Source organism: Tupaia chinensis, unplaced genomic scaffold (assembly GCF_000334495.1).
Source record: "Tupaia chinensis unplaced genomic scaffold, TupChi_1.0 Scaffold000159_1, whole genome shotgun sequence".
Classification (NCBI taxonomy): domain Eukaryota; kingdom Metazoa; phylum Chordata; class Mammalia; order Scandentia; family Tupaiidae; genus Tupaia; species Tupaia belangeri.
In genome coordinates this window covers 2,170,799-2,185,291 of record NW_006159630.1, presented here as the reverse complement: position 1 = coordinate 2,185,291, position 14,493 = coordinate 2,170,799, and the positions used below count along the sequence as shown (strand labels likewise).

At 60.0% G+C, this 14,493-nt stretch overlaps 1 protein-coding gene across 1 annotated transcript in view; it reads left to right on the top strand.

The window, feature by feature from the left end:
* The window catches only part of RNF213 (ring finger protein 213), a 98,788-nt gene that overhangs the window by 26,411 nt on the left and 57,884 nt on the right, over window positions 1-14,493 (top strand). Inside the window, 9 exon segments of the mRNA XM_027770744.1 lie at window positions 1-581; window positions 2,551-2,716; window positions 4,372-4,589; window positions 4,910-5,050; window positions 5,135-5,299; window positions 8,086-9,241; window positions 10,281-10,474; window positions 10,635-10,790; window positions 12,545-14,492. The exon segment at window positions 1-581 is cut by the window's left edge and continues 10 nt beyond it. Of these exon segments, the coding sequence (XP_027626545.1) occupies window positions 1-581; window positions 2,551-2,716; window positions 4,372-4,589; window positions 4,910-5,050; window positions 5,135-5,299; window positions 8,086-9,241; window positions 10,281-10,474; window positions 10,635-10,790; window positions 12,545-14,492 (4,725 nt within the window).

Sequence of the window (14,493 nt, the reverse complement as noted above, 5' to 3'; positions counted from 1 at the left end):
GCAGGAAAAGGCTGAGTGACGCCGTGACCGTGCGCCTGCACACCGCCTCGGACGTGACTTGGACGACGCATTACAGCCTGAGTCCCTGGGTGCGAGAGATGGCAGAGATGGTGGACTTGCTGAGAGACAGCCACGTCTTCCAGCTCCTCTGGACGGAGGCCGCGAAGCTGCTTGGTGCGTGCGAGGAGCCGGAAGCTGCAGAGCCGCTCAGTGACTCTGAGGAGGAGCCGGCCAGGCAGAGGCTTCAGCTGCAGGACGTGTACGAGTCTCTGTACCGTCCTTGCTACGAGAGGTTCTTCACACTGTATCAGAGCCTGAAGTCAGGGGAGGTCACCTTTGCAGAAATCGACGTCCTCTTCAAGGACTTCCTGAATAGATACGATGCCCTGGCTTCAGACCTGCAGGTCATGTGCTCGGTGGACATCCGGGACCAGAGGGACTGGGTCGAGGAGCGGGTCTGGCAGATCACAGAATACCATCATCTGCACCAGGCTGTCAGCTCAGCCAGGGTCATCCTGCAGGTCAAAGAGGCCTTGGGGCTGACCGGGGACTTCGGCCTCCTTCACACTTTAGTAAACTTCGTAAGTCACTCCAGCTCCTCTGGACGGAGGCCGCGAAGCTGCTTGGTGCGTGCGAGGAGCCGGAAGCTGCAGAGCCGCTCAGTGACTCTGAGGAGGAGCCGGCCAGGCAGAGGCTTCAGCTGCAGGACGTGTACGAGTCTCTGTACCGTCCTTGCTACGAGAGGTTCTTCACACTGTATCAGAGCCTGAAGTCAGGGGAGGTCACCTTTGCAGAAATCGACGTCCTCTTCAAGGACTTCCTGAATAGATACGATGCCCTGGCTTCAGACCTGCAGGTCATGTGCTCGGTGGACATCCGGGACCAGAGGGACTGGGTCGAGGAGCGGGTCTGGCAGATCACAGAATACCATCACCTGCACCAGGCTGTCAGCTCAGCCAGGGTCATCCTGCAGGTCAAAGAGGCCTTGGGGCTGACCGGGGACTTCGGCCTCCTTCACACTTTAGTAAACTTCGTAAGCCCCCCCCCAGCCACTCCTCGGGGCGGGACGGGGCTTCAGCAACTTCCTCCGAGCTCCGAGCTCCGTCAGCACTGCACTTGAGGGCTGAGTGTGCCGAGGCTTCGTGGGTCTCTGTTCGTTTGCGCTCACCAGACACAAAGAGGGAGAGGGAGAAGGAGGAGGCACCCCATGACGAGGTTGGCCATCCCTTCCCCTTCATTTCTCTGTCCGGCCAGGATTGGGGGCACGCACACACCTGTGCCTACAACTTTTTTTAAGGTGTTGGGCTGGGATTCCAACCGCACAGTCGACCCCGTGAGATTCTGCTCCCGTAACCACTGGGCTATCCTCCAGGACTTTATCTTACCTTATTAGAACTAGTGCGACTGACGCATAGCTAGTGGAGTGTTCTTGAGTCAGTATAAGAATCAAGAATTCAGGAAGGAGCTGGGACCAGCAGTTAGCGTAATGATTATGTTACTGGACTCCCATGTAGTTGACGGCGGTTCGAATCCCGGACCCAGTGGCTTAAACTCACATCAGGCGCATGTGCGTGTGTGACCAAGAGCCCGAGAGCATGATTGCAGCATGGCCATCCCCCCGGGGGGTGATTTCTGTCTCTGTCTCTCTGGCAAGCACACACGCCCTATAGTAAAAACCTCTCAAAAAAAAAAAAAATCGTCCAGGAAGGAGCAATGGCCCCCTTCTAGTAGTTGGGCATTTGTAAAGAGCCCTCTCGTTCAGTTCCAGAAGTGAAGAGAAACACCTGTCTCCAGGAGCAGCACCTCGTTCCAGCCAGTAGTGATAAGTGACAGATGCCCATTAGGGCCACGGGGCAGTCTGTTGCTTGCTTGCTTTTTAAGGTTTTTGCCAAAAAGGTGTGTGTGCTTACCTGAGAGAGAGAGAGGAAGGTGAGAAATGCCCGTGCGGGCTGGGGAGGTGGCCACGCTGCGATCCGTTTCCCTCCATTCTCCTCTCGGGACTTAGGGCAAGCTACTCATGCACCTGGTGATTTTCAAGCCGCCAGGTCCAAGACTTGAACCACAGTCGGCCCTGTGGGAGTCCAGCACCGTGGCCACCACACCCCTGCTGGCCCACATCCTGTTTTTAGGTGCACGTCTGTGAGTGTAGGCGGCCCGTGTTAGAGTCCACGCAGCTGTGATAGCGACGGACAGGGAGCACGGAACTGAGGATCACGCACGCGCACATTCAGCCCAGAGCCAGCCCGTTCTCAGCCTTTGTTTCCTTAGCGATCAGACAGAAAAGTCCCAGTGGAGTCAGCAGGGTCCTCACGAGGAGCAGACTGGAAGGTCCACGTGCTGTTCTGGGCAGGTGGCAGGCCCAGGCACCGGGGCTATCTCCTGACTGGGGAGGCAGGGGCAGCCGTGCTGTGCACTCCAGTGCTAAGCGCTGGGCCTGCCTGTCGTGCCAGCTGCCAGTCCGGGCTTTGGGGCGGCCCCAGGAGGGTCTGTGCACCCCCAGGCTCAGGCGAGCCTTCGCCAGCTCCCGCCCACAGAACTCTGTCTTTGCAGGAGGATGACTTTGACAACTTCCGCCACGGAACACTGGACAGGATCAGCCAGGAGCTCATCAGTGCTAAAAGACTGCTCCAGGATGTCAGCGAGGCCCGGTGCCGGTGTCTGAAGGAGCTGGCCCTGCGCAGGGACTTTGTCAGCTGGGTCCGGGAGGCTCTGGCAGGTACGCTGGGCCGCCGAGGTCCCAGGAGCCTGGAGCATTCACACAGGTGTGCCTCTCAGCGCTCTGGACTCCTGGTCACTTTCTGTGCGAGGGCAGAGGATGGCCCGTGGCCCCTCGGTGCTGGTCGGCACGTGCGTCCCTGACTGTGGCCGGGGGACATTAGGACGGCATTTCTCAGGCTCGGCCCTAGAGCCTGTCTCCTCCGCCCCTCACCCCGACTCTACATGCTTGCTGTGAAGAGTTGATTTATTTCGTAAAAATTTTGCCTGCTTTAGTTTTTTTTTTTCCCCTTAGCTTTGTAGGAGTTTTTGGTGTGTTTTTGTATATTTTTGAGTCTGGATCTCATCGTGTTCTCCAGGCTGGACTCTAACTGGTGGGCCACCCTCCTCAGCCTCTTGATAAGCTGGGCCCATAGGTGCATGCCAGCATTTTCCCTTCATTCATGACAGACCGGTGTGCATGGGAGAAAGGGTTGTCCTCCCCGGGTCTGGCCACGCTGCCACCCTGTCCCCAAGTCCTCTGGCGCACTGGGTCCTGGCATTCCCAGGTATGCTCCGTGTGGTTTGGGCTGACTGGGCCTGGGATTCGAACCCCGGTTATGAAGTGGGACCCAGCCTTCCCCAGAGCCAGCCCGGCCCAGATGGTTTTTACCAGAGAACCAGGAGGACGCTTGCCCACGGAGAGATCTGGTGGCCATGTCCCCTTTCCAGCTGGGGCTCGGCTAGCCTAGGGCTGGGCTGCAGTGCCTGGGGCAGATTTAGGTCGGGGGACCTGAGAGGGGAGGTGGGCAGCCCTGATAGGCATCGGTGCTGTGGGGACTGCGCCCGCTAGGTCGGAGGAGCAGGAGCTCTAGCCGTGGGCCCTGTGGAGAGCGACCCTGGCCTCCACAGTCACCGTCGGGGCCTGCCAGCAGAGCTCATGCTGTTTGCCTAAGGGTGCCACTGTGTGGCTTAGGGAGACGGGGTGCCCATGCCGAGCACAGACGGGGCCGCACTCCGCCCAGAGCAGGCTGGGCCCGGCTGGTGGGTCGACGTGCTACAGATTTTTTTTTTAGAGGTTTTTGCTATAGGATGCATGTGCTCGACAGAGAGATGGAGAGACAGAGAGACAGAAAGTGAGAAATCCACGCCACAATTCGTTCTCCTCAGGATCTTGAGCATGCACGCACATGGGCCCAGTGTGAGTTTAAGTCACCGGGTCCAGGACTTGAATTGTGGTTGACTACGTGGGAGTCCAGCAACGTAGCCATTACGCCAACCGCTGGTCCCAACGATAAGGATTCTAGTGGAGAACAAGGTGGAAAAAACCCCGAAGAGGGGCCAGCAGATAGTGTAGTGGTTAAGGTGCTGGACTCCCATGTGGCCAGCCACAGTTCAAGTCCTGGACCCAGCAGTTTCAAAATCACGCTGGACGTGTGGGCATATGTGCCCAATATCCTGAGAGGAGAATGAAGAAGGGATTGCAGTGTGACCATACCCCGGGGGGTGATTTCTTACTTCCCCTCTCTGTCTTTCTGGTGAGCACACAGCTTATAGCAAAAACTCTAAAGCAAACAACCTTGAAGAGTTGTTAAATACCCGTTTATACCTGGGACATCTGGGGTCTGTCCTGTGCTGTCACGAGCAGCCCATGCCCACCTCTTCTCTCCCCTGAAGGCATCAACGAGCTGAAGGTGTTTGTGGACCTGGCTTCCATCTCGGCCGGGGAGAGCGACATAGACGTGGACCGCGTGGCCTGCTTCCATGACGCCGTGCAGGGCTATGCTTCCCTGCTGTACAAGCTGGACGGGCAGGCGGGCTTCGAGGCCTTCATGGGGCATCTGCAAGAACTGTGGAACGCTCTGGACAACGACCAGCACCTGCCCAGTAAACTGGTGGGTCTGCCGGACGGCTGCCTGGCACCGTGAGGGAAGCGGAGGTGCCGGTGACGTGTGCCCGGGATGTCCCCGTCATCACGTGGGGAGATGCCTTCCGCACCTTGCTGCGTTCGACGTGGGAGGTGGAATCCCAGCCCATCACAGGCGCACTGCAGACACACACAGATGGGACTGCGGGGAGGTGGCGAGGCTGTGGGCCACGGGCCAGACAGGGCCAGAGGGAATTTGCCCATTGAAGCAGAGGTGGAGGGGACCAGGGAGAAGAGAAAGGAGACCCCTCGAACCACGGTCCCTGTTCTCTCCGTATGCCCCATCAGCGTGATTCTGCCAGAAACTTGGAGTGGCTGAAAACAGTGAAGGAGAGCCATGGGTCTGTGGAGCTCTCATCCCTGTCCCTGGCTGCGGCGATCAACAGCAGAGGCGTCTATGTGATCAAGGTGCCCGGACAGGGCCGGAAGGTGAGTCCCCCAGACCGCAGCGTGGCTCAGACCCCCTTGCCAGCTGCTGCCGTGCAGAGCTGAGTGTGAGCTGGTGTGTCTCAGGTCTCCCCAGACACGGTGCTGCACCTGCGCCTTCCTGAGGGCACGGGCGGCGGCGAGGAGGTGCGCAACTACTCCTTGGAGGAGCTGAAGGAGCTTCTGAACAAGCTGATGCTGATGTCGGGCAAGAAGGAACGCAGCAGCGCTGAGGTGGACAGGTTCTCCGAGGTGAGGACACGCATCCGCATTGGCACTGCACAGACGCGCCTTGAACCTGCCCGGGTCCTCTGCTGAGCTGCCCCGCAGAGGGACGTGGCCGGCTTGAGATTTCCTTGGGAAGGGGCTCTGACCTTTGCCCAGGGAGAGGGGAGCTGGTGACTCGACAGAGCACCTGTAACCCTGGTCCACGGTCCCAGAGAGGCCTAAGCTGGGGCGGGCCCCGAGGCCCCGGCATAAAGGCCGCCGAGGGACTGCCATGAGCTCACCTGTGACATGCCAGAGGAGAGTGTCTGATGGACATCTCCTTGAAGGACTCGCTGCCTCACTCACTCTGGAAAGCTCGATGGCCCCTTCCCCAGCCCGGAGTGCCCACATGAGTCAGGGTGCATCGGTCCCGTAAGTCTCTGCTGGACCACAGGTCTCTGGGTCCACGTGTACTTCACGAATGAGGCCCTTTTACCCTCACAACTCGCGGCTTTCTGAAGGAGAGAGCCCTCTTCCCAGGCCAGCGTATAAATGAGGATGAGGTCAGTGCCATAGGGGTCCTGTACCTCAGGCCACACGGGGACTGGGTGAGGACTCCTTTGAGTATGTGCCAGTGTGAATTGTTCAGACTTGCAGGCTGTGCCCCTGTCCGCCCTGCCAGCCCGCCTGGTCGCTCTCCCCGGTGGGGGGACCCCACCATTTTAGCCATTACGCCAACCGCTGGTCCCAACGATAAGGATTCTAGTGGAGAACAAGGTGGAAAAAACCCCGAAGAGGGGCCAGCAGATAGTGTAGTGGTTAAGGTGCTGGACTCCCATGTGGCCAGCCACAGTTCAAGTCCTGGACCCAGCAGTTTCAAAATCACGCTGGACGTGTGGGCATATGTGCCCAATATCCTGAGAGGAGAATGAAGAAGGGATTGCAGTGTGACCATACCCCGGGGGGTGATTTCTTACTTCCCCTCTCTGTCTTTCTGGTGAGCACACAGCTTATAGCAAAAACTCTAAAGCAAACAACCTTGAAGAGTTGTTAAATACCCGTTTATACCTGGGACATCTGGGGTCTGTCCTGTGCTGTCACGAGCAGCCCATGCCCACCTCTTCTCTCCCCTGAAGGCATCAACGAGCTGAAGGTGTTTGTGGACCTGGCTTCCATCTCGGCCGGGGAGAGCGACATAGACGTGGACCGCGTGGCCTGCTTCCATGACGCCGTGCAGGGCTATGCTTCCCTGCTGTACAAGCTGGACGGGCAGGCGGGCTTCGAGGCCTTCATGGGGCATCTGCAAGAACTGTGGAACGCTCTGGACAACGACCAGCACCTGCCCAGTAAACTGGTGGGTCTGCCGGACGGCTGCCTGGCACCGTGAGGGAAGCGGAGGTGCCGGTGACGTGTGCCCGGGATGTCCCCGTCATCACGTGGGGAGATGCCTTCCGCACCTTGCTGCGTTCGACGTGGGAGGTGGAATCCCAGCCCATCACAGGCGCACTGCAGACACACACAGATGGGACTGCGGGGAGGTGGCGAGGCTGTGGGCCACGGGCCAGACAGGGCCAGAGGGAATTTGCCCATTGAAGCAGAGGTGGAGGGGACCAGGGAGAAGAGAAAGGAGACCCCTCGAACCACGGTCCCTGTTCTCTCCGTATGCCCCATCAGCGTGATTCTGCCAGAAACTTGGAGTGGCTGAAAACAGTGAAGGAGAGCCATGGGTCTGTGGAGCTCTCATCCCTGTCCCTGGCTGCGGCGATCAACAGCAGAGGCGTCTATGTGATCAAGGTGCCCGGACAGGGCCGGAAGGTGAGTCCCCCAGACCGCAGCGTGGCTCAGACCCCCTTGCCAGCTGCTGCCGTGCAGAGCTGAGTGTGAGCTGGTGTGTCTCAGGTCTCCCCAGACACGGTGCTGCACCTGCGCCTTCCTGAGGGCACGGGCGGCGGCGAGGAGGTGCGCAACTACTCCTTGGAGGAGCTGAAGGAGCTTCTGAACAAGCTGATGCTGATGTCGGGCAAGAAGGAACGCAGCAGCGCTGAGGTGGACAGGTTCTCCGAGGTGAGGACACGCATCCGCATTGGCACTGCACAGACGCGCCTTGAACCTGCCGGGGTCCTCTGCTGAGCTGCCCCGCAGAGGGACGTGGCCGGCTTGAGATTTCCTTGGGAAGGGGCTCTGACCTTTGCCCAGGGAGAGGGGAGCTGGTGACTCGACAGAGCACCTGTAACCCTGGTCCACGGTCCCAGAGAGGCCTAAGCTGGGGCGGGCCCCGAGGCCCCGGCATAAAGGCCGCCGAGGGACTGCCATGAGCTCACCTGTGACATGCCAGAGGAGAGTGTCTGATGGACATCTCCTTGAAGGACTCGCTGCCTCACTCACTCTGGAAAGCTCGATGGCCCCTTCCCCAGCCCGGAGTGCCCACATGAGTCAGGGTGCATCGGTCCCGTAAGTCTCTGCTGGACCACAGGTCTCTGGGTCCACGTGTACTTCACGAATGAGGCCCTTTTACCCTCACAACTCGCGGCTTTCTGAAGGAGAGAGCCCTCTTCCCAGGCCAGCGTATAAATGAGGATGAGGTCAGTGCCATAGGGGTCCTGTACCTCAGGCCACACGGGGACTGGGTGAGGACTCCTTTGAGTATGTGCCAGTGTGAATTGTTCAGACTTGCAGGCTGTGCCCCTGTCCGCCCTGCCAGCCCGCCTGGTCGCTCTCCCCGGTTGTTTGTGCTCCCGTCCCCCCCTCCCCCCGGCCAGCCCGCCTGGTCACTCTCCCCGGGTGTTTGCGCCCCGTCCCCCCAGCAGCCCGCCTGGTCGCTCTCCCTCCAGGTGTTCTGCAATGTGCAGAGGCTGGTGCAGGCCTTCACCCACCTGTTCTCTGCTGGAAACATGCTGTTCCGTGCCTGGACTGCCGAGGTCCGCTGCTGTCCCAGGGAGAACGTGTGTGTGTGGATGGATTTTGGGCTGGAGCTGATGAGCCCGCTGGCTGGGGCTGGGGATGTCATCGAGCAGCTGGAGGCCATCTGCAGGCAGATGGAGGACTCCCTGGACCGCTGGGAGAAGTTTGTGGCAGGGAGGCGAAGGGAGCACTTCTACCTCAACTTCTACACTGCCGAGCAGCTGGTCTACCTGAGCATGGAGCTCAAGAAGCAGGTCCCCAGCCAGGCCGCCCTGGTGATGCTGTCCTTCATCAAAGCCGGCTGCACCCCCAGCGACGTCGCCACAGCCTCCAGGGGACACGAGGACAGAGTCGTCAGCGCCCGTGTGCAGGCGGTGACCGAAGGCTTGCCGCAGGTCCTGGCCTCTGAGCACAGCCTGGAGGGCAAGTTGCGTGTCGTCATGGAGCAGGCGATGGGGTGCATGGCCGCCTTCCTGCCGCACCACCTCGACCTGGAGGCCCTCGGGCGCTGCCTGGCTCAGCTGGCCAGGATGGGCGGGCCTCCCGTGGAGCGGCATCTCCCCAGAGGCCTGCAAGCCGGCCAGCCCAACCTGGTCCTCTGCAGCCGCTCGGAGGTGCTGCCAGCCGCCCTGGCCATCTACACTCAGGCCCCGCACCAGCCCCTGCCCACCTTCGACGAGGTGCTGGTCTGCTCCCCGCGGACCACGTTCGAGGAGGTGGAGCTGCTCCTGCGCCGCTGCCTGGCCCCTGGCTCCCCAGGGCACAAGGTCTACAGCCTGCTCTTTGCCGACCAGCTGAGCTATGAGGTGGGCTACAGGGCGGAGGAGCTCTTCCAGAACCTGCATAAGCAGTGCCACCGCGAGGACTACCAGCTCGTCATGGTCTGCGACGCCGACCGCGAGCACTGCTACCTCCCCTCGGCCTTCGGCCGACACAGGGTCCTCATCACCCCCCAGGCTCCGCTGGAGCTCGTCCAGGCCTACCTGGCCAGCCACTACCAGGTTCCAGAGCAGACCCCGTCAGCCGCGGCTGTGTTCGGGGACCGGATGTGTGTCGGGATCGTGGCCTCGGAGAGAGCGGGAGTTGGTAATGAGAGCAGCTGGGTTGGGGTCCCGTCTCCCAGGGCGCCCTGATGGGCCTTCCCTCCACACCAATGGCCACACAAACGCCCTTATCCTATGAGAGTCGCCCGGCCCTGCACCCGGGCCCATCCTGGCATCAGGCACCTGTTCCTGTTACGCTCCTGCCTGAGCAGTCCCTAGGAGGCTGCCCCTTCCTCTGCAGACACCCCAAGGGCTCTCCACTGGCCTCTTGGGGAGGTGGTGGAGGTGGGGCACAGGGAGCAGAGGAGGGGTGGCCGCTCTGTCTTGAGAAGAAGCGAATGCCTCCTGGCCCTCATGGCTGCCCTGAGCAGCAGCCGCTATGCTGACCCCATCACCCCTCACGGTGCCGAGCTCCGTCTGCTGTCCCCACCCCACGGTGGCCACCGTGCCGCAGCCGCTATGCTGACCCCATCACCCCTCACAGTGCCAAGCTCCGTCCGCTGTCCCCACCCCACAGCGGCCGCCATGCTGACCCCATCACCCCTCACGGTGCCGAGCTCCGTCCGCTGTCCCCACCCCAGAGCACGCTTTCCCTGTGGTACTTGCTAGACCTGACTGCTATCACTAGGAGCAGGGGAACAGCTAGAAGCTGTGAGGGTTCAGAAATATTGGTTTTCTATTATGGGGTGGGGAAAAGAGGTTGTTTTGTCAGAGTTTTGTCGTGGGGGAGCCTTCTGCCCCTGCCTCCAGTTGGCCAGGATTACAGACCTGCATCACCATGCCTGGTGTGTTTGATTTGCCCAGGAACCAAACTCGGGTCTCCCTTATGGCTTCCAGCTTCCCCAGTGGCAAGACTGTGGCACTGAGGCTGGGCCGCTAAGTGTAGTCTAGTCAGATGTTAGATTGCACCCGTTTGAATTTCATACAGAGAGAACCAACGTCTAGTAAACCTTTCGGGGTTCTCTTATTCTCCACACCCTTGAGACTAAATTTCCATGCTTAAGCCATTTTCGCCACGTACTGATCACGTCTGCTTACAGAGTGAGCTCGACACACCTGATCTCCGTATCTCTTGGCTGCAGGGAAGTCTCTGTATGTGAGCAGACTGCACGGCCGGCTGCAGGAGAGATTCCACACGAAGGAGGTGCGTCTGAAGGTGATTCGGTTGATCGACCCCCAGGTGGATGAGAACTACGTCCTGGGAGCCCTCCTGCCTTTCCTGGACGCCCGGTATCAGAAAGCACCGATGATCTTCCACATCGACGTGACCTCCTCAGTGAGTGCCCCGACAGCAGCCCCACGTCGGCTCGGCCGTGCCCCTCTGCTTCTGGCTACACGCCGTGACTAGGAGCGCTGTGTCCCTGGACAGCAGAGGGCCACGGGGCGGGCTCCCGGTCTCCAATTCGTGTGTTTGCAAACTTGGACGCTGTCTCTAGGTGCAGAGTGGAATCTGGGTGTTCCTCTTCAAGCTGCTGGTCTTACAGTACCTGATGGATATAAATGGGAAAATGTGGCTCCGGAGCCCGGGCCACTTGTACGTCGTCGAGATCACGGAGGGCACCTCAGGGCTGCCGAAGAGGCCGTCCGCGGCGGTATGTCCCCCAGGGCGGGCGGCGGGTTGTGAGCGCGCCTTCAGCCCTGCAGGCCTTCCTGGGGAGAGCGGCGCATCTCCGCGCTTCTCCTTCCTTAGTGAAGCACCGGAGTGCAGAGTCGTAGAGAAAGCCCACTAGGACCGTTACTTGGTTTCCAGGTTTTGTGCCCGTATGGCATGTGCATTTGCCAGAGAGACAGAGAAAGAGAAGAGAGATGGGGAAGTAAGAGAGCGCCCTCTGGTGGGGACGGCCATGCGATCCTTTCTCCACTCTCCTTGGGCAGACACACTTGGCGTGAGTTTCAAGCCTCTGGGCCCAGGACTTGAACCACGGTCGGCTGTGTGGGAAGGCCGTACCCTAACCACCATGCAAACTGCTGGCCCCCGTAAACTTGAGTTTTACGATGTCTGGCATAAACCACCTGCTCTTAGGATCTTAAGTTCATCTTGCTCAGTTTGGCTTTGATGCTGGGTGTCCGGTCCCGTCCCGGCTGGGCTCCGAGCACATCTCTACTCGCTGAGAGAAGCGGCTGCCTTAGTGCCAGCCGGGATGGGAAAGGGGTGTCGTGTGCAGGCACAGGTACGGGTAGTGGAGGACTTTTGTTTTGGAAAGCTGCTTAGAAAATGTTCTGGCTGAGCTGGTGGTTCGGTTTGGTGGTGAAGGTGGCTGGATTCGACACGGCCAGTTGTATAGTTCCAGTCCCGGACTCAGCGGCTTGAGAAACACGCCAGGCTCGTGTGCATGCGTGTGAGGAAGATGGCAGAGAAGGGACTGCAGCGTGGGCACCCCCCGGGGGTGATTTCTCACTTTCCCTCTCTCCTATTTCTCTTCTGGCGAGCACATGTGCCCTAGAGCAAACTTCAACAAATAGTTGTTTTTTCTTTTTCTTTCAAAGCTTTTTATTCTTTTATTTTATGGAGGAAGGAGAGAGAGAGAAAGGGAGAGAGGGGGAGAGAGGGAGAGAGGGAGAAAAAGGGAGAGAGGGAGAGGGAGAGAAGGAGAGGGAGAGAGACAGGGAGAGAGAGGGAGAGAGAGAGGGAGAGAGAGGAGAGAGAGGGAGAGAGAGGGAGAGAAGGAGGGAGAGAGGGAGAAAGAGAGAGAGGGAGAGAGAGAGGGAGAGAGAGGAGAGAGAGGGAGAGAGAGGGAGAGAAGGAGGGAGAGAGGGAGAAAGAGAGAGAGGGAGAGAGAGAGGGAGAGAGAGGAGAGAGAGGGAGAGAGAGGGAGAGAAGGAGGGAGAGAGGGAGAAAGAGAGAGAGGGAGAGAGAGAGGGAGAGAGAGGAGAGAGAGGGAGAGAGAGGGAGAGAGAGAAGAGGGAGAGAGGGAGAGGGAGAGAAGGCGAGGGAGAGAGACAGGGAGAGAGAGGGAGAGAGAGAAGAGGGAGAGAGGGAGAGGGAGAAAAGGAGAGGGAGAGAAGGAGAGAGGGAGAGATGGGGAGAGAGAGAGGGAGAGCTCTCCAGGAGGGTACACAGAGGGTACTTTCACCCCCTGCTCTTGTCCCCAGCCTCTAGGAAGCCAGGACAAGGGTTGCACCCCCATATTCAGATGGACCCCAGATCCAAACTTGTGGCCTCAGACGGCCAGCATTGCCATGCGGGGCCCTCCTGGCTGCCCCTGCGAACTGCCCGGTGTCTGTGCGGAGGGCAGCCTGTGTCAGAGGTGTCTGGAAAGCGACACAGCTAGGCTGGCCAGTAGCCACCACGGAGCCTCTGGTCGGGAGCGGAGTCGTAACCACAGTGCACGTCTCTCTCCTCCAGAGCACACGCGGTCCCCAGTTCAGCTTTCTCGACATCTTCCCAAAAGTCACCTGCAGGCCCCCCAAGGAGGTGATAGACATGGAGCTGGCTCCTGGGAGGAGCTTCGGAGACCCTGGGATGGACCAGCTGGAATTCTGCAGCGAGACCTTCCAAAGACCTTACCAGTACTTAACACGATTCCATCAAAAGCAGAATCTGGACACATTTCGGTATGAAAAGGGCTCCGTGGAGGGCACCCCAGAGGAGTGCCTTCAGCACTTCCTGATTTACTGTGGGGTGATCGACCCGTCCTGGTCGGAGCTGCGGAACTTTGCTCGGTTCCTGAATTACCAGCTCAAAGACTGCGAGGCCTCTCTCTTCTGTGACCCGCACTTCGTTGGAGACACCCTGCAGGGCTTCAAGAACTTTGTGGTCACCTTCATGGTCTGGATGGCGAGAGACTTTGCGACCCCGACGCTGCACACCTCTGACCAGAGCCCCGGGCAGTGCCTGGTCGACATGGACGGGGTCAAGGAGGAAGACCTCGCCCCGTTCTCGCTCCGGAGGAGGTGGGAGTCGGAGCCCCACCCGTACATCTTCTTCAACAGCGACCACACGTCCATGACCTTCATCGGCTTCCACCTGCAGCCCAACGCGGATGGCGGCGTTGACGCCATCGACCACCTGAGCGGCCGGGTGATCAGGAAGGGCGTCATGTCGGCCGGGCTGTACCAGGGGCTGCTGCACCAGCGGGTGCCCTTCAACGTCGACTTCGACAGCCTGCCCAGACACGAGAAGCTCGAAAGGCTCTGCCTGGCCTTGGGGATCCAGTGGCCCATCGACCCCGACGACACCTACGAGCTGACGACGGACAACATGCTCAAGATCCTCGCTACTGAGATGCGCTTCCGGTGCGGGATCCCCGTCGTCGTCATGGGGGAAACCGGCTGTGGGAAGACCAGGCTCATCAGGTTCCTCAGCGACCTACGGCGCGGTGGCGCGCCCACAGAGACCTTGAGGCTGGTCAAGGTCCACGGAGGGACCACCGCAGACATGATCTACTCCAGGGTCCGCGAGGCCGAGGACGTCGCCTTCTTCAACATGAACGAGTACCAGCTGGACACCATCTTGTTCTTCGACGAAGCCAACACGACAGAGGCCATCGGCTGCATCAAGGAGGTCCTGTGTGACCGCACGGTGGACGGCTGGCCCCTGGCCGAGGACTCCGGCCTGCACGTCATCGCGGCCTGCAACCCTTACCGGAAGCACTCGCAGGAGACCATCTGCCGTCTGGAGGCGGCCGGGTTAGGGTACCGAGTGAGCGCACAGGAGACGGCCGAGCGGCTGGGCTCCATCCCCCTGAGGCAGCTGGTATACCGCGTGCACGCCCTGCCCCCGGGCCTGGTCCCCCTGCTGTGGGACTTCGGGCAGCTGGACGATGCTGCAGAGAGGCTGTACATCCAGCAGATGGTACAGCGGCTGGTGGGCTCTGCCCAGTTACAGCCGCACGAGGCTCGGGTGCTCACGGAGGTGCTGTCCGCCTCGCAGGCTTTCATGAGGAGGACTGAGGACGAGTGCAGGTTCGTCAGCCTCAGGGACGTGGAGCGCTGCGTGAAGGTCTTCGAGTGGTTCCACAGCCACAGCGAGATGCTCCTGTGGGAGCTGAGCTCCTTTCTCGGCGAGCCCAGCGGCAGCACGGGTGGCGTGGGAAGGCAGCCTGTCCTCTGGTCCCTGGTGCTGGCCATCGGCGTCTGCTACCACGCCTCTCTAGAGAAGAAGGACTTGTACCGGAGGGCCGTGTGCAGGTTCTTCCCAGAGCCGTACAACGACAGCAAGCTCATTCTGGACGAGATAATGCGAGTCCAGGACCTTTTCCTGAATGGCGTGCCTCTGAGGAAAACCATCGCCAGGAACGCGGCGCTGAAGGAGAACGTGTTCATGATGGTCCTCTGCATTGAGCTGAAGATCCC